This window comes from Falco naumanni, chromosome 4, assembly GCF_017639655.2.
Source record: "Falco naumanni isolate bFalNau1 chromosome 4, bFalNau1.pat, whole genome shotgun sequence".
NCBI lineage: Eukaryota > Metazoa > Chordata > Aves > Falconiformes > Falconidae > Falco > Falco naumanni.
In genome coordinates, this window is record NC_054057.1 from 58,334,438 (window position 1) to 58,362,135 (window position 27,698).

At 40.0% G+C, this 27,698-nt stretch overlaps 1 protein-coding gene across 1 annotated transcript in view; it reads left to right on the forward strand.

Moving 5' to 3' along the window:
- MINDY4 (MINDY lysine 48 deubiquitinase 4) overlaps positions 1 to 14,686 on the forward strand; it is an 82,418-nt gene extending 67,732 nt beyond the window's left edge. The window contains exons 16-18 of the mRNA XM_040592964.1: positions 1,214 to 1,394; positions 6,168 to 6,240; positions 11,056 to 14,686. Coding sequence (XP_040448898.1) covers positions 1,214 to 1,394; positions 6,168 to 6,240; positions 11,056 to 11,104 — 303 coding nt within the window. The 3' untranslated portion in view covers positions 11,105 to 14,686. The remainder of the gene's footprint in view (positions 1 to 1,213; positions 1,395 to 6,167; positions 6,241 to 11,055) is intronic.
- Positions 14,687 to 27,698: the final 13,012 nt, after the last annotated feature.

A 27,698-nucleotide genomic window follows, 5' to 3' on the forward strand; every position in this document is an offset into this window, starting at 1 on the left:
TTTTAAATAGCTGGTAGATTTAAGGATAATATTTTCAATTCATTATTTTCAGTTGAACAGAATAGAGCAGACTATTTCAGTTGCAAGGGATCTACAAAAATCATCTAGTCCAAGTGCCAGATCCATTCAGTGCTCACCAAAAGATAAAGCATGTTGTTAAAGGCATTTTCCAAATGCTTTTTAAATGCTAACAGGCTTGGGACATTGACCACCTCTGCAGAAAGCCTGTTCCAGTGTTTGACAACCCTGTCAATAAAGAAATGCTTCCTGATGTCCAGTCTAAACCTCCCCTGGTGCAGCTTTGAAGTATTCCCATGCATCCTATGGCTCTCCTCGGGAAGCTGTAGAGAGTAATCAGGTTGCCCCTCAGCCTCCTTTTCTCCAAATGAGACAAGCCCAACATCCTTCTCATAGAATGTTCCCCCATTGATCCTAGATTAAAGCTCTTGAGTATTCCAGTTTAAAGCATCTTACGTATGAAAATACTTTATATTCAATTTCATACAGAATACTTATGGTATTTAGAAATAAGTATTCTGTCAAACTTTCAAAAGGAAGGCAAAGGCTTAGAAAAGACAACTGTTACAGAAATCATTGGGTTTTTTCAGATGAGAATATTTCATCTTTAAGAATAATGAATTGAAAGAAGTGCTTCTGTTATTGCTTCCTTCTAGTAGCTGAAAATATTTTACATACCTGGACTGTGAAGCTAGAAGAAGGAGCTAAACTGTATTTAATTTTTAATCCAGGAGAAGATTTTAGGCTCAGTTTAGCTGCCCACACAAGGTTGTTTTCATGTCATCTGAGATCCTATGAAATCTCTTGCCTGGCTTCCAGGTACTGTTGCATAAAAGCACGGTCTCCCATTGATCTCGTGTAGTGTTCCTGACCTAAACTCACTTTAGTTTTATAGCTGTTGCAAAGCTCAGGGTTTCTTTTGGTTCTGATCATCTGGGATATGATCTTTTTGATATAAAGATACTACAGCTGGATTTCATTACCTGTCTATAACTCAAGGCCAGATACTTGTTTTATATATTCCATGATTTACCAGAGCTATCCTGGTCTGCTTCACCAGAAGTACATAATAAGCCTTTATTAATATTTTCAGACTATAATAAATAGGTAATCTTCAACATCTCATGTTTTCCACAGAGAATTGTTTCTCCCCCTGCCCCCAGTGATGTTCTAATTTTTTATATCTTTCTTTTAGGTTGGTTGTTACTTGAAGACCCCTAAGTACCCAATTTGGTTGGTATGCAGTGAAAGCCACTTCAGTGTGCTGTTCTGTTTGGAAAAGGATTTACTAGGTGACTGGAAAACAGAGCAGAGATTTGATCTATATTATTATGATGGCTTGGCCAACCAGGAAGAAGAAATACGGTTAACAGTTGGTATGTACAACTCAGTGACTCTGTTTCATCTCTGGTGGTGATATCATCACATCAGAAAGAATCATCCAAAAATACGGACAATGATGGTTTCAGGCATTAAAGATTATTTGTATGTCTATTCCCTAGTTTCTGTGATTAGTATTGGTGATTAATTGGAGATTAGATTTCGCAGGGGAATTTTGAGGATAAGCTCTTGAAAGGGTTAAGCGTGAGCATGTGCTACTTTATACAGACTAGTAAATCAGTGACACTGATTTCCAAGGAACAGATCGTGATCTGGCCTATTCATGCTCCCAGGACTATAAACCATATTTAACTACTCCCATTCTCCATCACATCTTCTCACATCATTTCTACAGGCAGAAGGTGCAAGTCTCCTGTTCCTCAACCCTACATACCTGGACTAAAATGAGCAGAGAGGGTGAGGAAGCATGAAATCCTTGTCTCCAAACCCAGCTACTTCAGAAAACGGCAGTGATCTGCTAACAAAATCTAGTCTCGTAACTGCTTGTAAGCATACCTGGAAACACAAGCATGCAAAAGATCTTGCCAAATTATGCAGCTGTTTTTACAGCAGTTATCTATTTCTCCAACTGGAAGGCATTCAGATGAGAAGTTTTCTGATGCTTAGAAAGCTCCTACTTATTGCCATATTAAGATATTCTTGACCGCTAAATTCCTATTTGCTAATAATATTCTAATCTTTTGTTATCTTTCCTTCAATATGTTTATACAATCTAATCAAATTCCTTCTCGGTCTTAAGAAGCCACTCTATTGTCGTCCAGTCTTTAAAAATCAGCTGTCTGTATTCCTTGTTTGCATCTATATTCTGGCTCTTGGACAGGATGAGTTATACATGAGTGTTGTATGTTCTAATTGAGCCCATGTGGCAAAGCTGTTTGTATGGTGGGAGTGCTGGGCGCTTTGGCATCTCACAAGATTTGGTAATGAATTCAATAGTCTTTCTGCCTGTTATTTATCCTCTTGTTTTAATTAAAATCCCTGTCATTCTATTGTAGTGATCACATTATATACTATCTCAAAAAAATATCTAACCTTTACAGGACTATAGTTGCCAACTGGTTCCCACATGGGCTGTCCCAGCTAAAAGATTCTTTGTAAGTGATACCGTTGATATAGTTCAGCATAGGAGAGACTGAGACACATTTTTTCCTGTTATGTTGTGTCTTGTAACAAGTCCAAAACAAGTGTCTTTCTCTGTCTTTTCATCATTAATAAATCAGGAACATTTGCAAAATCTATAGCTACCAAGCACTCTGAGATCCCTGGATGAGAAAGTGCTCAGAGTATGTATGAATTTTTCACTTTACTGCTCAACCTGTCACGGAATATCTGCATAATTCTCCTCAAAGCCTAAACAATGATAGGTAGATATCTTCTTCTTGTAGCTATAGCCTCTTCCAGCAGTGTGTCCTAGTAAATCTTTTGTTATTTGTGAAATACTGCAAAACGATGTAAATTGCAAATAATTTCATCATTCCAGGGAAATGCTGTCCCAGTTCTGGCTGTACAGTAGTAATCTTTTGTTAGGTCTGGAGAAAAACTGAAATAACATCCAAAAGGAAACTGATCATACATCTAAACCTTGCGTGCAGTACCAGATGGAAATATCAAAATGCCAAGTGTTACTGGTATTTCCATCGTGGAAATATCAACAAGCTATGATGGTTAGGCATGTTACTTAGAGATATGACGTAAAGTCCTGGGTGCTGCACAGCCATATCTCACTGGTGCTGCATAGCAAAATTGTTTGCTTTTGACTAGCAGGAAAGTGAATTCCTTGAAATAGGAATCTTGTTTATAATCAGGAAAATCACAATCAGAGTCACATTTCAGGAAATCTTGATATTACGGTGGGCAAGAAAGGTGAAAAAAGCCAGAAAGTAAGAGGTACATTTTGGGGGTAATAACAATTGCTACTTTATATTGAGAATTTGCCCTGCTTCTCAAGCTCATAACCATTTGCCAAAATGTACACAAGAAATATGGAGTTCCTTCCTAAAAGCAGGCAATTCCTGCTGGTGAATTCAACATACTATCCTACACAGATAAAGTCTCTTTAATCCTTTCCATTGGGGCAGAAATTTCTGACAGACAAAGCAAGCAAACCAGTGTATCTAAATTAATAACCCTCTTCATTTTGCTCATCTTTTTTTTGTCAGATTTTTAGGGACTGGGTGGAGATTCCATGGTTTTTGTTATATGTCACAGAGAGTACTTGCATGAAAGAGTGCATTGCACAGTTCATAGAGATACCACTCATCCTTTCTAATATGTGCTATGTTAACATTTACAATATGATGTCTCCAAGTGAACATTCAGGGAACTTTTGTACAATCTGTTTTAATAAAATCCTTCTTATATCTCATTGGTGCATACCTTCAAGTCAGTACCCTGTTAAAGATGTTTTCAAAAAGCAGCTGAATAATTGCTAGGAAGAATGTAACTGAATTTCTCAGAATATTCTTCCAGAGTCATAGACACTATCCTCAGCCCCTTTGCAGATCCCACAGAAGGTAGCACTAGCAATGAAATTAGCAGAGGTTCAAACACTGGAGGCGGCTTCTAGGGAAGGCTGGTATGTTGATTACAGCTCTCTTCCAGAATAGTTTTATCGCAGTTAAGATGAGATTGTTCAATGTGCAAAAGTCTTCTGGAAAGGTGAGTAATACACCATGGCTTCTGGTGACTAATACATCCTAAGGTTGCCATTTAAATTATGAGCAGTATTTCTTCTCTCAGTGATTGTTCAGATTCCACTCTTTTGAATCCGTGCTCATCATATCTCCTGAATGGCAAGTTTGTAACTGCTGGCACTCAGATTCTCACTACAATTAGCTTAGAATTTAAGTGAAGATACAAGAGATCGTATCCATATCCTTCTTGCTGTTGGTGACTCCAAGATGGAAGAGCATAACTTCAATATCGCTTATGCCAAATGAGTTGTATAAAACACTTTAATGCACTTTGTTAATGAATTAACTTGGCTAAATGTTCCTTGCCTGCCCATGAAAGATACACCTTAGTGATACTTTTTTTCCTATTCCTTTGTATGAAAAGCCTCCATTCAAACCTCTGGGTTGGAAGAATTCAAGTCTAAAAATGACAAAATTCAGCAAGTTGGCAATGAAGGGGAAAGGCAGCCATCCCATATGCTGTCCTGCTACCAGTAGTATGGTCAGGACAGTGGCTGTTGTTTCTCACTCTGTGAGAAGACCCAGAACATCAGTATCAAGAATACCTAGAGGGGTCCAAATACTCTTGGAAGCTTCTAACGAACCATTATAAACTCTTCAGTATTAGGATAAAAGAGGCCCTTTGAAACTTAAAAGATTCCGGTGTACCTCTAGGTTCCTGAGGATCTAGGAGAAAACTGCCAGTACTTTATGTACTTTTAAATACTGTCTTTTTCCTACTGCTGCAGCCCTTACAGCCATTCAGTTTTCTGCATGTTTTTGTACTGACAAGATCAAGAAGCAAGGGAGAGCCAGGTTCTCTCTATGACATGAGAAAGCCAGATATAACTGAGATTAGCAGCTGTGAATGTAAGAGCAATTGCCTCCCATCCTGTCTACATCAGTCTCACTGAAGCAGACCCATATCCTACACCCTGTCTTGGCATCGTTTGTTGCTTGCAACCTACCCATTGGCTGGATGACAGACAGAAAAGAAGAAAAAGAAAAAACCCTAGTCTGCTGCAGTTTAAAATGTTTCACTCCAAAACAGGAAACAGCTGAGCAGACTGACATCCAAGCTGGTTGCAGGATGTTTTCTCCCTGGGAAGTTCAGCGACTACTTTCACTGTTGACAGATCCAGTGTCTGAGACACTGACCTCTCTGTTTTCCCTGGAACAGTGCAATTGCCTCTCCGTCCCAAAGGAATGCTCGCCGCCTGTGGTAGCTCTCTTATAGCCAACACATCATTGTCTTCTCCCATCTCTGTGTTACTTGCTCAACAGTCAAGGGACAATCTTCTTTTCCAGGGTGAAAGAAAACCCAGTTTGGACTGGATTTGGAGTTTCCTATTCAAGTGTAAGACTACTGCCATCCTTAGTAGTTGAGTAATGAAAATTGCTTTCTTAGTAATTACAACATCAATTGCAAAATAAAAACCTCATGACAGCCCTCCATAATATTCTTTCATCTAATCCATGTTTTTTTCTGAAACCATCTCTATATTAATAACCTAACCTCGGTCAGGGCGTGAGTCTGAACACTGTTCCACTATCATCCTTACTGTTAAGTAGTCAGTACGATTCTGGACAAATTTCTGGCCCAGAATAACTAACACTGGGCACAGTCTGGGGCTCATTCGCCACAGCATTTGCATTCAGACATGCCCTTTCAGCCTTTAGCCTGCCATCACACGACAAGGCAGCAGACTGATAGCTGAAAGAGTTCAAGAGATGACAAAGCAGTGAGTGCCACTGCCCACTCTAAGGTCAGCTATACAGTCCATGCTGTTTGCAAAGAGCCATGGCCGCGGGGTCTGCTCTGGGCATTCCTGGCCCTGTCTGGGGCCACTCTGTTCAGATAGTGTAAACGAGGGCATGAAATGGCATTCAAATGCCAGCAGGGCTCACCTTCCAGGGTGTATCCAAAGTAGATACGTGCCTATTGTGGGCTAAGAGGTTTATGGTATGAGTGTAAGTCCTTCGCTTCCATGGGTGGAGTTTCTAGAAGCTACTGCAGTATTCTATATGAATAGAAAAATGATGCAGCCGCTAATAATGTCTAATATGTCTCTGCAGACACAACTCAGATGTGCGCTGAAGATAAAGAAAACGATCTTACTCCTCCGCTTGAGCACTGTATTAGGACAAAGTAAGTGAAACTACAGTTTTTCATACAGATATATTCAGTTTTTTGCATAAATAATACATGTAAGGCTGGAGTGCGGTAAAAAAATATTGCGGCAAGTAACCTTGCAAAATTACTGCTTAAAAATCAGAAAGAATCTGAATAGGCCAAGCTGTGATAATATGTAGTATACATTTAACTGTGTGTTATTGTAGTTAACGTCAAACTGGCTAAGATGTTCACTTCATTCTTAGAGGAAATCTTATTACATCACAAGAATTGACTGAGCCTAATTCAGTTTGAGATCACAACTTGATTTCAATAGATCTAAAGTTAGATTCCCAAGGGTGATTGATTCCTCTTGTAGGGGTATAATGAGAAAAGGAGAAAATTTCTTCCAATTTCATCAGTCTTTTCTGAAAAATATAATTGCACTGGGTTACTTGGGTACCACTTTTGATGCGTGAAGCCCTGTGCTCAATGGTCTTAGCTTTCTCAAACTTTCGATGTGTCTATGGGCAGCACAGAGTTTCTCAAGATCACAAAACACTGTGTCTTGTGAAGTCATTCTTGACAGTTCTCAGGTCATATTCTCTGCTTAAATACAAGGCTAGTTCCTGTCATGTTAGGATTTTCATGGCCATTTTGAGGTCTATATGTTATTAAATGATGGACTTATAAGCAATTTATCCAAGTCATACTGAAGTTAACGAGAACATTTTCAGTTTAGTTAGACATGAAAGAAGCAAAATGAAGAAATTTAACTGGGTAGAAAAATCAGCTTTATATCAACTCCATCAGCATGACTTTGAAAGCTGCTATCCGAGTATCTTTGGAGCAAGAAGTAAAAGCCTCATTGTCAAAGACCGTAACATTTGTTAAATCAGCAAGCCAAGCAGCTTCATATTTCTCTTGTAATTTCCCTCCTCTCCTTGCCACAATTTATCCTGTAATAAAACAGAAAGAAAAAGAAAAAGAAAAAAAAAAGACAATGGCTGCCAAACAGTGTGTTCATGTAGGGCTGCCATTATAAAGTTACAGAAAAGTAGAAGAGGCATCCTGTGACATGACAGCAGTGACATTAGTTGGGCTTCCCGCACATACAGATTGTATTGATTCCTTGGATCCAGTGACACATAAGCATGACTACAAACCAAAATAAATAATATATAGCCTCAGAAACCCACACGGTGGGGGTGAATAATGCATGCAACGACTTAAAGTTATCTTAGAACATCTTCCATTGCTGGCATTGTATCAAAGTTACACAGTTTTCACAATGGTGATGTTTGTTTATTTTAAATTCCCTGCTTTAATCTACTGGAGAAGTAAATTACCAGAAAATTCCAGTGTCAATTTATTTTGTTTGTACCATTCTCAGGACTGTCTGATTTACCCTGATCAGTCTGGCTCCTTGTTTTCAGTGCTATCCATTTGCTTTGAGGGTATTTATTTTAGCATGGCCTTGCTGCTAAAGGTTTTTCATGTTATATTTTTCCTTTTTGTTCTAAGAACTTTTTCTTCCAATTATGAAGCAGCACATAAGGAAAAGTAAAAACAAACCAAACTAACCAATATTTTAACAAATTGGGAGATAAGAAAGAAATGTTTTCTATCATACAATTATGGAAAACACTCCTCAACTTAATTTTAAGTACAGCAAGCAAAGATCCATTACTTATTTTGACCAAGCATTCATGTTGAATCTTCTTATCAATGAACTTATTTTGATGATTTCTCATCAAAAAATGCAGGAAAATTTCTCAGGCAGTATCGATAATTTCCTAGTCTGAACAATCGAAACTGAGAAGACTCACTGTTGTTTCCAAATGTTTACTGGGGTTTTTCCTTCTCATTCACATGACCCAGTTCTGTTTTAATCCATGAAAAGCCTTAGCCATTGTTTACCCCAATACCTGAACACCATCATCCTGTAATGCTTTGAGTTATATGCCTAACATCTGTCTGCTGTTTGTTCTCTTATCCCTCCCAAAGGGAAAACTGCATATTTAATAGACTGTTTCTGTATTTAGTTTTTTTCATTGTTATTATTATTATCAGGGAAGGGCTGTTTTCCTTCTGCAGGAGGAGGAGGCTCATGTTTTTAGTTCTTATTCTATAAAATGTTAGATAAGCAAGATCTGAGTTTAAAACAGATAACATTTCAGATGGCTGGCATGGCTAGTCACCCACAGGTATCACTTTAACCTGCCGGCTCCCAGCACAAGAGTCAGTACAAGTACATGCGCTTTTATTCTGGCTTTCAGCCCTAGACGTCTGTAGAAGCAGTGAGATTCTGACCAAGGGATGTCTGGAATGTACATCCCTGGGTTGTTTGGGAGATGCCATGCAGACATCTTATCCCATTCTTCTATGAATATTCTTCTATCACAATCACGATCCTTGGCATCTCCCTGCACTGGCGGAAATAACATCTGTTAGCCCTGCCTGAGGGGAATAAACCTTTGATCTGATATTATAATCTGAATTCAGTGGTATATTTTCTTAACCCTCTAGCATCAGCTTTCCTCTGTGGTGGTGAGGCTGCATGATATATTAGTTTATCTGTTTGGCTTTGAAGTGACACATCCGGTGGAAATTTAGTGGATAAGAGGAGAGCATGGGCATTTCGTCCCAAATTGTTGGTGTCCTCTAAAACAATACCAAATTATTAATACAAGAGAGAGTCTCTAAATGTTATTCCAGACTGATCATTCTTCAGTGCCTGAACCAGTTCCTCTTGGGTTCCCATTAACTCCAGGACCCTTGGGTAAGGTTGTAGTTGAACCAGATGGGTCAAATGTAGTTTTCATTTTGCTAATCTGATAAATTATAACTGAATCAGCAGTTATTTTTTGAAATATGAAATATTTCAAATATGAAATTGAAATATGAAAAAAAATGAAATTTTTTGAAATAAATGAAAAATCAGCTTCCATTTGAATTACATTGTGGCAGGATAGTTTGAGGAAATGATCATGCTGCATTGCCTGGACGGTTTTCTTTTGGTCTGTAAATAAAAGACATGTTCAGCACCTGTGAGTGATGCTCCTCACTATTTGACACCTTTTCTTGTGAAGATTCAGTAGGTGAAAAAAGTTATGAACTTTTTTTAAAAAAAAAAACAAACTTTTTTTGCTCCATAGGAGCAAACATCCAAAGACTGCTTTTTGGTCTACAAATGGCTCAGCAGATATGGTTTGAAAATAAACAAAGACAGTAAGGCTTGTTATGAAAGTTACCCTGAGTCCTGCTTCAATATATCGTTTTCTGCTTAAGATCTTTAATTACCCTTATAAGATGGAAGGTGGTGCCTTGGAAAGGTTGTACACAAGATAAGGGATGATTTGATGCCATTACCTGAAAAATCCAATGGGGACAGAAAGTGTTGTTCTACTCCCCACTTACATTTGGTTCTTCTGGGGGTGGAAAACTGGCAGGGACAGTTCTCACCACAGGCAAATGCCAGACTAAGTTGAATATACCCAACTAGAACATATTCTGCTTTTAGCTTCAGATGTGGGGCATCACTGCTATGTATTCTTACCAAGTCCTGGGATGAGGACTTAGTCTGTCTGAATTTTTTTAATTTTTATTTTCTCAGCAAAATAAAAAAAAAAGGAAAGGAAAAATTCACAACAGCCCTCAGATGGTCACTTTCTTTGATACTTTGCAGTGAATACAGCATAAATTCAGCCTTTGGTTTAGTTTTACACTTAACTGATTTTAGTCAGGGAAGGGACTGAGCTGCCATACCCTTGCTGACACATTCTTTCTCCAGTGACAGAAAGAATGTGGCAGTCTGGCAACTCACTGTTGTCTCCCCCCCCCCCCCCCCCCCCCCCCAGTGTCTTACTACTGTTGCACATGTACTCTGAGACAGATTTTCAAAACAGATATAAATACTTGATGCTGGGAATGCACCAGTTTAGTTCTCAGAAGATGTAGCCCATGAACTTGCGAACATGAGAAATGCCACAGACAAGGGTGCAATTCATGCAGCGAATGACTGGCTGTACAGTAAGTTGACTCAGTTCAGCACAGTGAGGTCACTGGAGAGCATCACCCTGCTTTCACCAAGTCTTTGTTCAGATCTTTGTCTTCTGCCATGATTTGAAGACACATTTGGCAACAAATGCAGGACTGATAGCTTCTTTGTATTCAGTGTTGGTCACATTCCTGGAGTAGCAGCCAGTACAGAGACAGGAACTAAAAACGTGGGGCTTGTGCACACGTGTGTGGAACATTGTTCGCGGTATATATCTTTAGTGTTTTTCTGAAGAAGGCATGAGGGCAGAAAAAAAGCAAAGCCTCAGCATAGGAAAAGCAAAACATTGCCATTAAAATGAGCCAATACCTCAAAGAAATCACAGTCAGTAGCAAAGATAGCTGCTAAATGAAATGATCTGGTCTCAGGGTCTGAGAGACACAGAGTTCCTAATCGGAAGCCTGCCTGTATAGGAGTGTGCAAATTGCCTAGTAACAGCTGAGACTGAGCATTCTGGTTATATAGGGTTAATTCTTGTACCCATCTTGGGGATTCCTTACGGCCTCTGCAACACATAAGTACTTGTTCTGAATCAGCTGCTGCTGGGGACTCTCTCTTGCCTAGAAGAGAGTAGAGGAAGGGTAAGGAGGCTGACCTCCAAACGTGGCACCTAAAATTAGGGAGCACAAGTACCTCACTTCTGTTATTTCCCTTTGAGAAGATGTGATTAATTATCCCAAATGAGTCCATCCTAATCTCTTTAAGGTTCATTGGATGGTTGAGGGGTATTGGGTTGCCTCTCCAATGACCTGGTTAACTGATGGATGTGAAATGATTGCTTTCATTTCTAGGTGGCAAGGAGCTGTTATAGACTGGAATGGCACAGAACCGATCTTGTGACCGAGCTGACCTGCATTTTATTTGTAAAGACAAAAAGGAAATGACTGAATTAGCACATTCCTATTCCCACCAATACAGGAAATAGAACAAGAATTGTGAAGTTTACGATGAGGAAGAATGACATGGTTTACAGGCTGGAAGAGTTTCACCTCAATCACCTCGTGCTTCAGATATTTTGCTTATAATATAAACAACACTTACGTAAATTCCTTGTCACTGCCTTTAACATACAGCTTCTGAGAGCAGACTGATTTTCCACCACCAAATCAAGGTTACAGATGAAGCAGTGAAGTCGTCAATGTCCCCTTGAGGTCTCTTTCTGGATCCACTCTGTATCCTGCAATTGTTTGCAAGCATCTGATGAAAGATGGTGAACAGATGATTTCTGTCACTGTACATGCCTTCTCTGTACTGCCTAGTTCTTCCCGTACAAAACTCCAGTGCAAGTAAAAAATATCATCCAAGAAATACATATTCACTTCTTTACCTGATATTAGTAAGTCTTGTTTTGCACTAAACAGATTGGTAACCATATGGAATTTTCAGAGAGCCTGACCTAGATGAAGTTATTGCTGTGTCACAAAATTTACAGCAAGCATTGTGGTTTTGTGTTACCAGAATAACAACACTAGTATGTTCCTTATACTGGGTGCAATTGCTGTGTAACCGTGCCTCACACTGATGTTCATTTTCCTTTCTGGATGAGAGGTAGCTCTATCAGTATCTTTGCACTTATGCCATTGTAACTACTTACACACTAGGGTTTATTTACACCAAAATGATAGATCAGATCTGTGGTTTACTTCTTCATAATTTCAAGAAAGCAGAAAAGCTGTTAGGTTTAAAATTTAAATGATCCCTATCTGTGATAGATACTGATTTTCATGATGAAATAAAATATATGTACTGAAATAATGTACTGTGGAGATGTATCATGAAGTACTGAAACAGCAGTTTGTATTCTGAAATGAATTCTTTAACTGACATATTTTGGCAACACTTAACCAAAATTGGAACAAGTTACTGAAGGTTCAAAAAAATGCCTTTGAAAAAAGGCAGATAAATGGTGTTTCTAGAAGTATTCCTCTCTCTTGAGAGTGAATATTTCATGAAAGTTTAATAAAGAACTTTTACTTGCTGATATTTATCTTAACACCTTCTTCCTAGTCAGTATGCAAAATCCTCTGAGTCCTGATAAACTAGTTGCTCTTTCTAAAATCAGTTTCCAAGAAAAAAATCAGTGTCCTGTGGTGTGTAGTATGGAGATACCAAAGTGGCTATGCAAATATAGATCTCTGGGAATTAGCATTTGAGCTAGATTTGTAAACCAACCTGAATTTAAGCCATAATGGAGTACCAGAAAGGTTTAGATAGTCTCTGATGAACATGTCTCCCCCTTTGCTTCCCACATCAAACTATCTATATGCAGTAAAGCACCTCAGAGTTTCAGTCATTTTAATTTTATTTAATTCAGTGTGATGTAATTTGTTTGGTTTACATCAGATAGGCAAACTTCTTTAAACTTTGTGAGATTCAGATCTCCCATTCAGCCTCTGAGGCACAGGCAGCATCAGATCTGAGCTCATTCCTGGCTCTACTACAGGAATGTTACACGGCTTTTGGCAAACCCTTGCACCTTTGTGTATCTAGGGATATGTTTGTACTGTCAGCTATAGGTGGACTCAACACTGCCTTTAGGATACACTTATCATCCATACTTCAGGCACTCCAGTTTCCCAGGAAGAGCTTGCCTCAGTGGGAGCTGCAGTGTTTCTGGGCGTGGGACATCCCAAACAGTCAAAGATCCCAGATCCCAGACCCCAGACTTTGTTCCTCTTGACATTTCTATGAACTATAGTTGACACTTTGTTTCATGAAGCAGATACAGTTTTCCCACCTGCCTCACAGGGCATCTGTAACATAAAATAAGATTTTTTACAGAATCATTTGGACAGAAAATAGTGTAGAGATGAAAAATGATGGAAGATTTTTGGAACCAAGTTTAACAAAAAATTCCTTTCTGGATTTTCTAGTCTAGTAAACCTACATCATTTACTCTAAAGCAGTGCTTTAAAGTATGACAGTTTGGAGATTGTAACTTCCACCTCCTGATAGAAGAGCAGCAGAGATAAGTGTTTATCTGGGGAAGGAGGGAGCTGCCTTGTGACAGGCCAGATTTCATCTGACTGAAGTATGGATGTTGACAGTGCAGATGTGCTCAGAGGAGCTGTTCTCTGTTCAGAGGAGGGGAGGTACCATGGTGTGATGTATATTTAGGATGAGAAGAACTGTGCTCCAGATTGTGGGATGATGAGTACAAAGGGAGATCGAGAGGACTACCTCAAGTGGATTTCACCCATGGGGATGCCAGGATTTTTCAGGGTATAAGAGTATAGATTAGTGATCAGGGCTTGGAAATAGATTGTATTTTATGGTTTATCTTGGAAGTTAAATGAAGATGAGGAGAGGCCCTGAAGTCTGACCCTTTTTCTGAAGATTTTTTTTGGCTGCAAATAACTTTGAGGCTCCGTCATCACTGGTTATGGAGAATATTTTTGTTCAAACTTAATTTCTATGACAGCAGAACCTCAGTGAGACAGATTTTTCTCACCTGTTATCTGTCATTTTGTCCACCTATCTTTGTTGTGCAAAGTCCACCTGTCATCTGTTTAAGATGAACTAACTGTACATTCACCTGTGCTCTTGCTCACAACAGCAGAAATAAAGCATTTGGACAACTTCACCAAGCCACCACCTGTATAGGGTATTTCCACCAAGCTGGAGCACTGAGAACCTCAGCATTGCTAAGCCCCTTCCACCATCCTTACTCCTGGAGCCTAAAAGCAGTACCTTCCTTCACCAGGGTTCAGTGCCAGTGTCCTTACTAGGTGAGAGAGGTGGCTTTTGAGATTTGCTAGGGCATCCTTCCGTAAGGAAGAAAAATGTTCCTGAAGAAAGTAAAACATTAATTTAGATCTAGTTCTTCTCTAGAAAAATGCCAGAGCAATACCTCAATCCCTATCTGCATCAAGAAGAAGACTTGCATATTTTTATTCAATATAAAGTGCCAGAAGTTATTTCCCTTAAGACTTTACAGGACTTTTTGAGTCAATCAGACAGGGCAATGCAAAATGTTATATGGCAATGCAAAAACCTTTGCACAAATCTGTGTAGAATTATATCCTGTTCGAGCGGCATGCGTCTTTTTTTTTTTTTTTAAATTATGTTTTCCTCTTCATTGTTTCTTGTATTTTTTTTCATTGCTCAATGAATGTGACTTCCTGAAATGAACAAAACAGCAACCATTTAATAATTGAGCATTAAAAGACGCTGGTGACATTGGCACTTAGTCTGCATGATGTCTTAATTTCACTCTCTTTTCTTCTGTGGCATTAAAAAATATACCTTCTGCTGATAACTGATCCCTTAGCTAACAACAGACACGGCATGTTGTGTACGTAGATGAATATGTAAGTAGAGGAACTATTTTGGTAAGGTGTCGTACATATCACCTTTGTACAAAATGTATATTTAACTTTGTCTTGTACAGAATGTCCCATACCAATAAAACATTTAAAGCAACGGTAATAGTAAAAGCCCAGATTTCCTTCTCATTTTTTTAATAATTCATTTGCTAATGGGGTTTAATCTGGGAGACTAGATTATAAATGTTTCATGGGCCTCATCAAGTCATTGGAATAATAATGAGAATTTAGGCCGCCTCTTTAGTGAGAGGAACCATAGCACAGTCGGAGTGGGATAAAGTTGCCCATGCTGACCTCAGTGGTGTTGCACCTAGGCAGCTGCAGATGCTTAAACCAACGAGTCTGAAGCTAGTTTAAAGCATGAGGTACTCTCTGACTCCATGTACACACGTCCGCCATGCTCTGTTTGAAACCCACCCAAATGTCAGTAAAAACTGCAAAGATCTCTGTTACTTGTCCTTGTTTAGTCTGATGAGAGTCGCATCACCCTGATCAAAACCAGAGCAGAAGCAGTCACGGTGCGGTTTTGTTGGGAGTCTGGGTGGGATGGGTGTGTGCCTACACTGAGTAGGTTTTTGGGGCATCCACAGGTCTACTGTAAGGCAGAAAAAGTGTTTTATTATTATAGCAGCAAACACTTGTGAAAAAGTTATCATTGTGGGTAAAATTCAGACTTAATCTGACGAACCTGCTGGTGTTTGTTTTTCCTGTGTAACTGCCCTCACGCTGGTCAAATCTGGGAAAACTGAGATATGACTGACTATCATGAATGAATCTCTGCTGTCGCTATGTGTTTTGTTCCCAGATAAAGCAAAAATGCCAGCTTAAATCTGTTGTTTTCAAGCCTTCGCTTTTCTGAGGCAGATTTACTTCTGGTTTTATCCCAAACGTATCTAATGGGCTAATCTGAAATGACAGGAAATGGTCACTTCAGCAATCAGAGGAAAGCTGAAGAGCTTGGAAAAATGACACAGCCACCAGCCAAGTTCTGCAGGACTGAAAGGTGGCTTAGGGGCTCGAAAGATCACGTTGCTGAAACAGGACCTGATCTTCTGGTGGTGGTTGGGAGCTCCATTAAATGGGGAGGACCTCAAATCACTGTGGTGTTTTTGAAAATGCAGGTACCAATTTTTTGAAGGTGTAAAATAGTTCTTTAAAGTGCCTACACAATTTAGGGTATGATTATAAAAATGTAATATGATAGAAAATACGGGTTTACATCATTTCAGTAACTATCATTTTCCTGTCCCGGGATAAGTTTACTATGGAAACTGCCCTGAATTATTTCCCACTGACCATACCTGCTACGTGGGCAGTTATTATTGAGGAGATGCTAAAAAGTTAACCCACACCAAATTTTGTCCTGTAATAACTTGCCTCTTCAGTTCATATTTGTAGAAACATAAAACTGAAGAATCAAGCACCAAAGCCTTTATGACCAATGTGCATTATTTTATTTTTCTTTCATCAGTAAGTTCCTGTAGGAAACATAGAAGTTTCTTCATGGAAAGGAAATGATTGCTCCTGGATGTCCATACGATCCACAGCCGTCTGCTGCACAACCTAAGGAAAATTCTTCCCATTAAGAACACTTTATATACTAGCATTCTTCATTTATTTGTTTTCATTGGCTAAAAGATAATAAATCCAACTTTAGCTCTGAAATAAGGAAGCAGTTTCTCCTTAGCAGCTTTGTTTATAAAACTAGAGAATGAAAAAGGGCATTTTCAATCAGGTATTTTATTTGTCATTTTAACCAGGGTGGGGAGGAATTGTTGTTACAGTGAAAAGCAATCTATTTTTGTGATGCCCCTCATTAGCAATAGTTGCTGACTGTATCAATTTGGAAATGAGCTCAGATTTTTAAAAGAAACCCCCCCTCAAGTATGTAAAATAACTTTTTTTTTCTAAGACAAATATTTATCAGTAGTCTAAGATTTCATGTTTCATCTGCTGTTGTGTGTTTGGTTTTTTTCTTTTGCTTGAAGGAATTATGCTAAACTGTAACAGATGACACTTCATGGAAGTTATGTTCAAAGGCACAACTCTTAGCTATTCATAAGAAAGATAGCATTGAGACGTTTGCAAGACCCTCAACCTAGAGCCTTATTTCTTTGATCTCTGGCTCTCGGCTTCAAGGTGAGTTTCAGCGGGTGTGTGGTTTCCATGGAGCTGTACACATTATAGGCTATTCACAGCATGCTTTTCATAGCACATCTGTGGTTTGCACAGATTAAAATGTCTTACAGGAACTCATGTATCTGGGTGCTTCAATTTTCAAGGGCCATTTGAGAAACCTGAGACCATTTATGAAAAAAATCAAATATAATGAGTTGGCTGTAGACAGATAGAGATGAGGTGGTCCTGTGCAAAGACTAGATTCAGATGCTTGGGGATAATAAATCTGAAAGCAGCAGTGTGACATGAATACGGCTCTGAAGCTGAACTTATGAACCCTCATTCTTTTATGGAGACTAATTGCCTGAGATGCAACAAGGCTAATGGGTTCAGATGCAACACATTTCATTTTTGCAGCTGGTGCATGTGTTGCTTACTGAGAGATGTTTGTAACACAATCTGTTTACTTGATGTACCAATACCTATGAAGGCACTGGACAGTAGTGAGCATCCACAATCTCTGACTAAAGGTCTTTCACATGTCTAATAAGTGGTCATCCAAAATCAAAACCTTCTAACATTGTCAACTAGCTTTGGCAACAGCAATTCTGCTCAGGTGGCTTCCTGCTGTAGGAAGCTTGGTTTCTTCTGTGAATCTCAGGCAGGATCCATCTAATCTAGTCAGAGTTATCTATGGGGTAGGTATCGTGATGTAAACCAGTGACCCCCAGGACTATCTCCAAAAGCACTGGTGAGAAATAGGCACAATATGGGCATGAGCCACCTGACCTGTTTTAGATGCCTACTGAGCTGCAGTTTTCATTTCCCTGCCTGCTGCTGTCTGGATCTCTGCTGATCGTACTGTCGGGAGGCTAGGGTGACTGATTCGGGTGAATCCAACTCTGTGTGAATGATTAAACTAGAAGAGAAGAAAAATGTGTTTATAGATCCATATACTTGACAAAACAAGTGAATGAGATGATGGGTTAAGACATTCCTCCTGGCTCCCGCACCTTTCTTACCTCTGTCTTCCACTTCACAGCTTTTAGCTGTGAGACAGAGAAACGTCTCTTTGTGACAGAAATCACAGGGTTGATCCACAGGAATTTGCCAGCATTTTGAGAAGGAGCTGCTGATACAGTTTGGTTACTCACGTGGACACACGGGAGGCATATCAGAGTTGAGACCTGGACGTGAGATATGTTGTATAACAGCACTAGGACTGTGTCACAAACCGAAATCCTGATAAAACACCCAAGATATCTGTACCTTGGGTGGGTGTTCTGCTTGTTTTCTTATCATTATCTTATCATTTGGCAAGGACTTCCAAAATAATCTAAGAAATATTCTGGGCATTTGTAAAAATACTCTGCACACTGGAATTCAGCAAATATTTATTAACTGACCAAACACTAGCAAAGAATGCGTAACCAAAAAAAGAATAAAACTGTTCAGCTCCTCTCCGTACAATACACAAAGAGTACGAGGTTAAAAGTTACATTCTGCAAACATACCTTTTGCTGAGATGTACTTGGTTTGCTAAGCACTGTGGATATGAGCCAAGGTCTCCAGACCTTGAATTCTCAATCCTTGCTGCAGGGAGAATGGAAAAATATAGCTTCTGGCTAAGGGAAGGGAGCAGTCCATGATCTCCACCTGTGCAGATCTGTGTGGCACAGTTCCTCTGAGGACGTACGGGTTTCTGCAAGGTTATTTCCACAGACAAGTTAAAACCCCAACTGAAGGTCACAGTTACTGAGTCGCCACACAGTCAGCTGTGTGTGTGACGTGGGTCACGATAGTGAAGTTTTGGTAGGGATTAAATCCTAAATGTGAAAAAGGCATCATCGTAAGTGGGGTGGAAGGTGCAGCAGTAAATAAATTTTAGTAACCCAAGTAAAAAGAAAAAATCCCCCTTAAACATTGGACATAGAAGAGACTACAAATCATTTTACTCTAAAAGTGCAGGACATCACAAATCACTGATTTTTTTGTTACTGAGATTTTTTTCTTTGTGATGCAGTTTTAGGCCTACACTTCAGTTACTTTGTTGACCATAAATTCAGGAGAAAAACATACTGAGGGCCAAACTCATGCCATGTGCAAACCAGCTAAATACTGTTTTCAATATGCTCCATATTTTTAATCTCACGTGGAAAAAACACATCTTGCAAGCCTTCACATTTTGGCTGAGAAAAAGGTTCACATTTTGTGTCTTCATGTCTTATTGCCTATGATACATCTCCGTATTCCTGTTTTTTAAGAGGCTGTGATACGTTGTTCATAGGATTTCAAATCTGCTGTCACATGTTGTTTGTGTTTGGTTAACAGAAGTAAAAGGGGAAAATATCACAATAGCAACTTGTGGCTGGTAAATGTCAGTCCTAGATGCTGTGACATATGAGTAATGCTTTGCAATGGCGTGTGAAGAAAGCCGGTCTTTTACGAGCACTTCAATACAAAACAGTTTTATTATGACTGACATCCTTCTCAGGGCTGAATTCCTATCATGCACAATATCCTTCCTGACTCGCTCTTGCTCAAGTCAGTTCTGTAAGAAAAGATCCAGTTTTATTCAAGTTGTGATTCCACTTTGCAAAGCTGATAAATGCAACACATGTGTTAGAATCTGCTCTGCCTTTTTGGTGTTATTTTTCAAGAGATTTCCATGTCAGTAGCAGATGAACATAATAGGTGAAAATCTGAAAATCAGGCGGTTTTTTTATATATATATATTATGAAACAGCTATGGATACCCAGCTGTTTAGTCATCTAAGAGAGAAAATAGGCATCTAATGTCTGCATGCCATATGCTTTGAGAAATAAATGTGTGTTTCAATAGCAGAGGGCACAGGAAGAGGAATTAGAATTAGAATTATTACATTTCTTTTAATTATTGGGTGGAATTTGTTAGGTTTTATGCAGGTGTTGAGGCACCCACGAATTTTTAAACAGAAGAATGAGATAAAAATGCAGAGAAGCATCCTGAAGAGTGAGAGACTAAAGGGCCATGAGGCCATGCTGGGAGCCGTTAAAAGTCTCCTCCGATTGCACTAGCCTAGACTTAAATTCTTCTGGCAACTTGTACTCTCCAAATAGGCATTGCTCCTGTGCATCCTCCTTTTGAGTTTTCTCTACTGCCAAGAGCAACGACAGGCACTCCGTAACTTACGGTATAAAGACAGCATTCATTTTTACTCTATCCTTGCTTGTTTTGTCCTCTTGCCTATCATCTATGCCTCACCTGTAACCAAACTTGGAAGCCTCTGTCTTTTGTGATTTCTGACAGCAAAATGTCAGCATGGTCTGAGAGGCGAAGGGTGATGAGCTTTGCAGGATGCAGGGAACAGGTGACTTTTGCTTAAAGGAAAAATTACGTTCCTTGCTTAAAAAAATAATCAAGTACAAGTAAAGCCATAAGGAGAATATATGTTATCGACAATTGTTCCAGGAAGAGTTTCCTACAGAACAACAATTACAAGTCATTGTAAGTCTCTTGGGAACAGCAGTCAAAAACATCAGCAGTTAATTACTAGAACTTCCTAAATCAACCTTCTTTGGCATGACATGAAGTGAATGAAAGCAATAAAAGTAAGGAAGTGCATTGTGCTTTGTCCTGTCCAACTCCTGTTCGGACAAGCGTAGGTCACAAGCACAAATGTAACCAGGCATGAATTGTTGTTTTTTATTTTAATTCCTGGCCTTGGGTTAAATTAAATCAGCACACTGGAAAGGCCAAGGTGAAACGTAGGGCCATGTCTTCAGACTGCGTAAATCCTCTGACTTCAGTTGAGTTGTACACTGCCACACCTTCAGAATATAGTCCCTGCTCTAGTAAAGCATCGGAGTACGGAAAAAGTACACCCTACAGTGGCTGGTAAAATAGAGAGAAACCGAACAATCTGCTCTTGTTGGGGTCTTCAAAGTATTAGCTTTGGAGAATGTATGTTGGGGTGCTTCCAGATTTTACTTTCATACATATATATAAAGTTTTATATATCTATAAAAATTGTATTTTATTCACAGCTGTGGGAGGTGGAGCTCACTCTTTGCCTTGCCCTGATTGTGGTCGGTCCTGGGGGCGGCAGAAGGGTTGTGCAGACTCTGTGGCTGCTGGAATGAGTCTGGAAAGAAGAGGTTATACACCCTCAATTCTGTTGCCAGGTTTGGGAAAGGGAAAATATTTCCTATGTACCCTGCTTCAAAATCAATGGCTTTAAAACCCATCTGCAAAACCGAGACTGTCTGCTTGATAGAGCAGTTACTGTGGTTTTTCACCGAGATCTTCACTCTTGCCCTTATATTTCACAGTGGGATGAAGAAGGAGTTTCACCAGCTGATTTGGTGCATTTTCCAGGGAAAAGGATTTCTGAGTAGGGATGTGAATGGTGCAGAGTTGCAGCCATCACACATCTTTGACTCAAAGTGAATGAGAAGGAAATCCCAGGTAAAGGCTAGTGTCTTAGGAGGGAAGGAGCTGAGGGGAAAGGCGCACAATAATGAATGAGACAAAAGTTGCATGTTAGGAAAAGTTTTATAGAATGTCAAAACCTTCCCAGATGTGGGTGAGAGAAGCTGGTGATGGATATAGGGTGGCTGAAAGGAAGAGACCACAGTGAGGTGTTGGCCAGACAGGGTTCCCCAGACCTTGGGAGCTTAATGCAGCCTGGGCAGTGGGAAGCAGCAGAGCGTGTTTTGGGATCAGCAGGTGGGGAAATCATGCCAGGTGCCATGCAAGGGCTGGCCAGAAAAGCAATACGCTAGGCAGCAGGCAGGATGTGTCCCTCATCCGTTATCATACGCGCTTAAGAGCTAATCACCGCAAACACAAAGGCTTGTCAAGAGGCTGAGGAACTACAGTAGGTGGGGGAACCCCAGTAACGTAATTAGTGCCAGGGGTGTTCTCTGAGCCAGCCACTCCTGGGGCTACCCAGGGAGGGTGGTCAGCCCATGGTCAGGGCTGAGATCCACCAAAATGGGTTGGTGTGGCCAAGGAAATGCTTCCCAGGTGGCCTTGAAAGCTGCAGGATTTACTGCCTTCACCGGAACAGGACTCAGTGGGATGCAAGGGAGGAGCATTTGAGGATTGTGTGAAACATGTTGTGGGATGTTTTCACAGGAATTGTGAGAGTGTGTGAGGCTTATTTTAGGATGTTTGGGGAAAGGACCAATCAATGTGGCTTGGGGAGGAGCAAGTGTGGGAAAACAGAGAGAGAAGGGGATAAAAGCAGTTGAACAGAGATAAACCAGGGCTGGCCATGCTCTTCGTTTCCTCAGCTCAGTCTGTCCTGTCTCCCTGTTAAACTCCATTTCCAAATATTTCCCTGGGCAAGGGGCTCCCTGTGCTGTGTGCGCGTGTGTGCATGGGGTCTGAGCGCCAGCAGCTGGAGAAGTGGCCGTGGCTCACAGGGCTTGTGTGTCTGTGGAGCCAGGACCTGAAGAGACCAGGGGGTGTGAGTGTTTCCCTACGGAACTGCAGTCCTCGGGGTGCATGCACGTGGGTATACCTAACTTGGTAGCGAACTTCAAACCAGCCTGGCTGGTGGCAAGGGTAAGAGGTCTGGGAGCCAGGCATGGGAGAGACCATGGGCCTGGGGCCAAATACTGGCAGAACCAGAGGGTTGGTGTGTTGGCTACTGGAGGGTCTGGAGGTCTGGAGCAGCTACTGGAGAGACTGTGAACCTGCTGGGAATCTGCGTTGCGCCTCACAGCTGGCCGACCATGGGGACATGGAGCTGTGGGAGCCTCCCATCCACCGGGCTCTTGCATCCAGCTGCCTCTGACACCCACCGTCCTGACCTGTTGTCTCCTGTCATTGTCTGCCTGATCCCCGCTGGACCTTGGTGCCTGTGGTGATCAGCTTGTGATCACAAGGCATCACATAAGCCACTAAGAAAGAAACCAAGCTTTTGGATACATGTCTTAAACTATTTAAAAAGGGAAATAAATTTGATGTTGATACTTTTAGGGGCTTTTAACAGCACCACTGGACAACAGCAGCCCCCTGACACTTTTCTGTGCTTTGAATCTCTGGGATGGGAACTTGCTCCTCCATCAATAAAATTTCTTGGAAAGGGTTGTAGGACATAGTGTGTTAAGTCCAGCAACTTCAGGAAATCTCTAGTCCTTCAGTCCACTGTAGACATATATGAAAGTCATGTCACCAACTGCTTTTGGTCTGGGGAAGTTTCAAATTTCCCCCTCCGTGAAGTCAGCTCTCTGATTTCTTGCTTACTAAGCAATTCAGATGGTTTTTTTTCACCGTGTCTCTGAAGATCTGACTTCTGTGCAATGGACTAATAGGTTTCTGATTTAATATGTCCTAGCATCTTTTCTAAAATAAAGGTGAGCAAGTATGAAATGCCATACGAGTATATTGTGCCTCACATCCAGTATTAATCACAAATCCAAAATTAAATGTCAGGTGCCTGAACTAGAATTGTATTATCGAATCTTAACTCCATGGCACCTCAGTGAAACTCTAACAAACACCAGGTTCTGCTTTGGTGTGCTTTTTAACGATATGTAATATGAAAAGACTCTCCTTACGAGAAAACATTCAAGGCCTAGATAGATTCAAGCAAAGAGAACTGATACGATGTTTAACTTTAGTCTGTGACCAAATTCAAAGTGAAGCCACTGCCCATGGTCTTGCAGTAAATGCAGATCTACTCTCTTTTGTTCTTCGTGTTCAGAAATATTTTATGCTTGGATGTGCTTACCTGCTGCTTACCAGTGCATGACCTTTATTTTCATCTGTGGTTTGTGCTTTTCAGTTTATTCTAAGGATTTTGAAAATAAAGGACTTTTTTTTTTTTTTTGAACAAGCAAGCTAATAAACACATCTCGAACATGGTTTCTGAGGAAAGCTGTTATACTCATGGCCAGTTGTGCTGTATGAGTCTGCAAATCATACAAAGAATTCAAGTGTGAAAACAGAAAACAACTGAAGAAAGAAATCATGCAGGCAGGGGAAGCAATAGTTATCCAGAAGATTTTATCAGTTTCTGTGCCAAAATCATGGCTATCATGTTTCATGTAATCACTGCCACATTTAAAAACAAGTGTGCCTTCAGGTGACAGTAAAATAGCATTTCTTTTACGGCAGCACTAATCTGTTTTCTGTTGTATACCAAAACTGGAACAAAATGAGGGAAAGAGCTTTGCTTTTTCATCCCCCTATGAAAGATGAACGGGTACCTTGGGCTGTCAGTGTGTGTGTGAAGTGATGGGCTGGGCTGGAGCACCCCTAACACACCCATACCTGAATAACATAATTCTGTTAAATGCTTTTTTCCTCTTGACGTGGAAACTGTCGATTTTAATTTTATTCTTTTAATGTTATGTCTGAACTGTAGGATCAGACGAGCAGATGTCTAGTGCCCTACCTTTTACAGCTACTTTAGGAAAATATACTTCTGGAATTAGAGCACAGCATACAAGAGGTATCGTGATACAGCTACAAGAGGTATCATGACTGAAGAGGATGCTTCCAGGGCCCCTCTGCTTGCAACTGTAATAGTATAGAGTATTTTTCCAGTCCCTCTGATTTCTATACATAGACCATAGCCAGTGGCATCTATGTGCAGACCGTAAATTGGTGGGGGGAAAAAAAAAAATTTATAAAATCAAGTGTAATTTTCTGGGCTTTTTCTCCATTCTCTGTCTGAGCTTGCAGGGGTTTAGCTGCTTGTTCCAGCATCAGGATCAGTGTCATTTACGCAAGAGAAGCCCTTTATGATCTCAGGCCTCAGCAAGCTATTTTCCAGCTGAGATTTTTGAGCAATTCCAGTGCAAGTGTAGGAAACGGCCTCTGGTGACTTTATTCTGCTTTCAGTGCCAGTGCCAGCATCTGCCAAAATGATTGCTGCTGTAACAAATAAATGAAGGCCATGCTGCAGTTGCCCTTTGTGTAAATTAGGAGTGAGAGCTGTGAATGCCCCTAACATTCTCCAGGGGCTGCACTGTAAGCCTGCTCCTTTATCCAAAATGAACAGCATGTGGCATCCCCACTGAAGGTTGTGTGTGTGTTTCTGAATGCACCCGTGTTTTAAATGGCGCTACAATTTATTACTAACTTGTTAATTATTGATTAAAAGGACCAGTTTATTAATCTTGGGGAAGTAAGCAAGATTTATGGAGTGCCAATATAAAGATTTAAGTAGATAACAGCCAGCAGTTGTGCTAGGATAGTCACAGCAGGCAAGAGTAATCATTTTGTTCATCAGACCCTCTGTACCTGAGAAGTTTAGGGAGCACCCATTCTTTTGATAATCCCTGAGCACAGCAAGTTACAAAGCAGAACGACTCCGAGCAAATTTCATTTAGTTAGAGCACTGGAGCTCTAAGCTGATGGTGACAAAAAGAATAAATCTCACAAATTTTTAAGCAGTTCCATACTACTGATCCAGGACGCCATTTAATATAAACAGATGAACAAATTGTGATGTTCTAATTGTTCTCACTCTGAAACTCACAGTAAATATGCAAAAGAAGAGTCAAGTCCATGTTGAATATTTCAGAAAATACTGCTATACATCAAAATAAAAAAGAGAAACTGAAAATGAATAACCAAAACTTCCTGGTTGCACTCCTGCAATTTAAAAATGAAAGAAAAACAATAATAACACCAGCAATACACATGATTGCAGTAAAGTGAAGGGAAATTCAGAGAGAAAGAACGTAACTCAAATCAGGGGCATCTGGAGTACCACTGCCCAATACTTGATATACTTATCTGATATTTGGGGAAATGCTTGTTGACTAAAGTCTATTTTTCCTTTCTTATTTCTTAACAACATGGAGTTTGAGAATAAAACTGACACCTTTGTACTCTTAACATGAAGGATCTCATTGCAAAATCAAAAATTTCCCACATGAATCTGAGCGGATATTTTAAAATTAGAAACAGAAAATTTCTATGAGAATTAGAGAACTTCTGACTTGCCTTAAAATATTCTCAGTATTCATCAGTATCATGATGTCTTAAATACTTCCTGTAAATGTTGGCATAAGATGTGTAGAGTAATTCAGAGCAGAGCCTTACAGGCCTACACATTGCTAATACCCAGCTGATGAGGTTGACTGCACCTCCACCCACGGGCTTCTTTGAGAAATCAGCAGTTATGACAAGGAAGGAGGGAAACTAACTATGTTTAAAAGATCAGCATCCCATTAAAAGGCTTTTATGGTGAAATTCCATCCCTGTTGAAATCAAGATGATTTGGTTCTAATATGAATAGCATTTCACTTTAAAAGAAAATCAGCTTTGGGGTATATGGAACCAAATATAACGCAATAATTGAGAATGGGTTCTTAATTTAGTAGCTTCCAAAGCATAAAATAAATAAAATAGTGCGTTAGTCGACTGAAGGCAGAGATCTGTGTTTCAGTCCCCTGGGCTGGGCTAGTTCAGCTGCATTCGGTTTTACAGCTGTGGTGCACTGTCAGTGCTGAGTTGAGGATGATATGTATGTCAGTGATGTATGGCTCCCCATCCACAAATGATCATATGGCTGCTTTCAGATGGATTAATCGGGTGAGCAGTTACATAGTCCTAGGCAAAATACAGCCTCAATTTAAACAGAAAAATTCTGTTCATTTGACGTAAAAAACCTACAGTCATTTGACTAATGAATAAGCTACAGTAAGATATTATTTTTATCAGTTCATTGGAGTGAAAACTTTTGCAACAGGGAATAAATTGCTACGGCCATACGGTTTTTACCAAAGAAGGAAAAATGCGGTGTCATCAGCCAGGTGAAAATAATCAGAACCTGACAAATGAAGAACTGCTTATGGAGAAAAAAACCTAAGAAACCTTGGAATTGAAGCAACCAAATCACTGATTCAACAGAAAATAGGATATGAAAAGCCCCAGTGCTGTTACCAAGTCAAATGTGCCGAAAAATTAGTCTGTGGCAGAGCAAATGGGACGTTTCCCCGCCCAAGGAGGCACGAGACCATCGTTGCTGCCTAAGCACTCGCTTCACATCCCCTGGGAGGTGATCCACAGAGCGCACCGCATGCTCTCCTCTCCTTTTAGGGAAGCTGTGTGGAGTGGATAATCCTGGAGCCTTCTCATGCCAAGGAGCAAAAAGAATCATTACTCTCGATCTGCTATATTTAATCAGCCTCTCCCGAGGCTTATTCTGTAACAAGAACAGAAACCTGCCACACACCGTTCACTCTAATACTATAATCCCCAAGGCATCACAGCTCCCCACTTTTTAAAGACTTTTCTGGAAAAATAATGAAATTTCTAAATGTTTTTCACAATTTTAGAGCTGTCAAGGTAATGAGAGCTATAGGGACTGTTGTTGCAGTGACAGGACTCCCTTGCTTTCTACCTTCATGCTTAGCAACAAAGGACCAGATCAATACCATTTCCACTTAAACATCTAATTGAAACATTGAAGTTATAATATAGTTGCCTTACATTTCCAATAGTACTCAGAAAGACGTTATTAAAAAAATAATAACTCAGATTTCATGTTCTTCTCTAATGACTGGGTCATGTAAGCAATAAGAGCTTGTCGCCAGACAACAGAGTCCAAATGATTGGCTTCATGCTTTGAATCCCAACGTCCCAGGTTTTCCCCTACTATCCACCTAGGTGAGAAAAATATTTCTCTTAATATTTCACTTAATTCTCCCACCTACAGCAAATTGTGCCAGTGCTATCTGAACAATTTTCTTAAAGCATACTAAAATTTGAGGGAATCCTGCAAGTTACATTGTAAGCGCTCAGTTGCATATGGTAAGGGAAAGCGTGTTTCTGCTGCGTGACAAATACGAGAGAAGAGTCCAGGCCAGTGTTAAACCACCATCAAGAAAAAAAAAAAAAAAAAAAAACCAAAAAAAAACCACCACCAAACCTGGACTTATGTTTGATGGTTTATTCCAAACTCAAATATCTCACGGAATGTGATCTGATTTTCAGAAGTGCTTTTCTTCCTGAACCTTTCCTTACTCATATGTACAAGCACCTC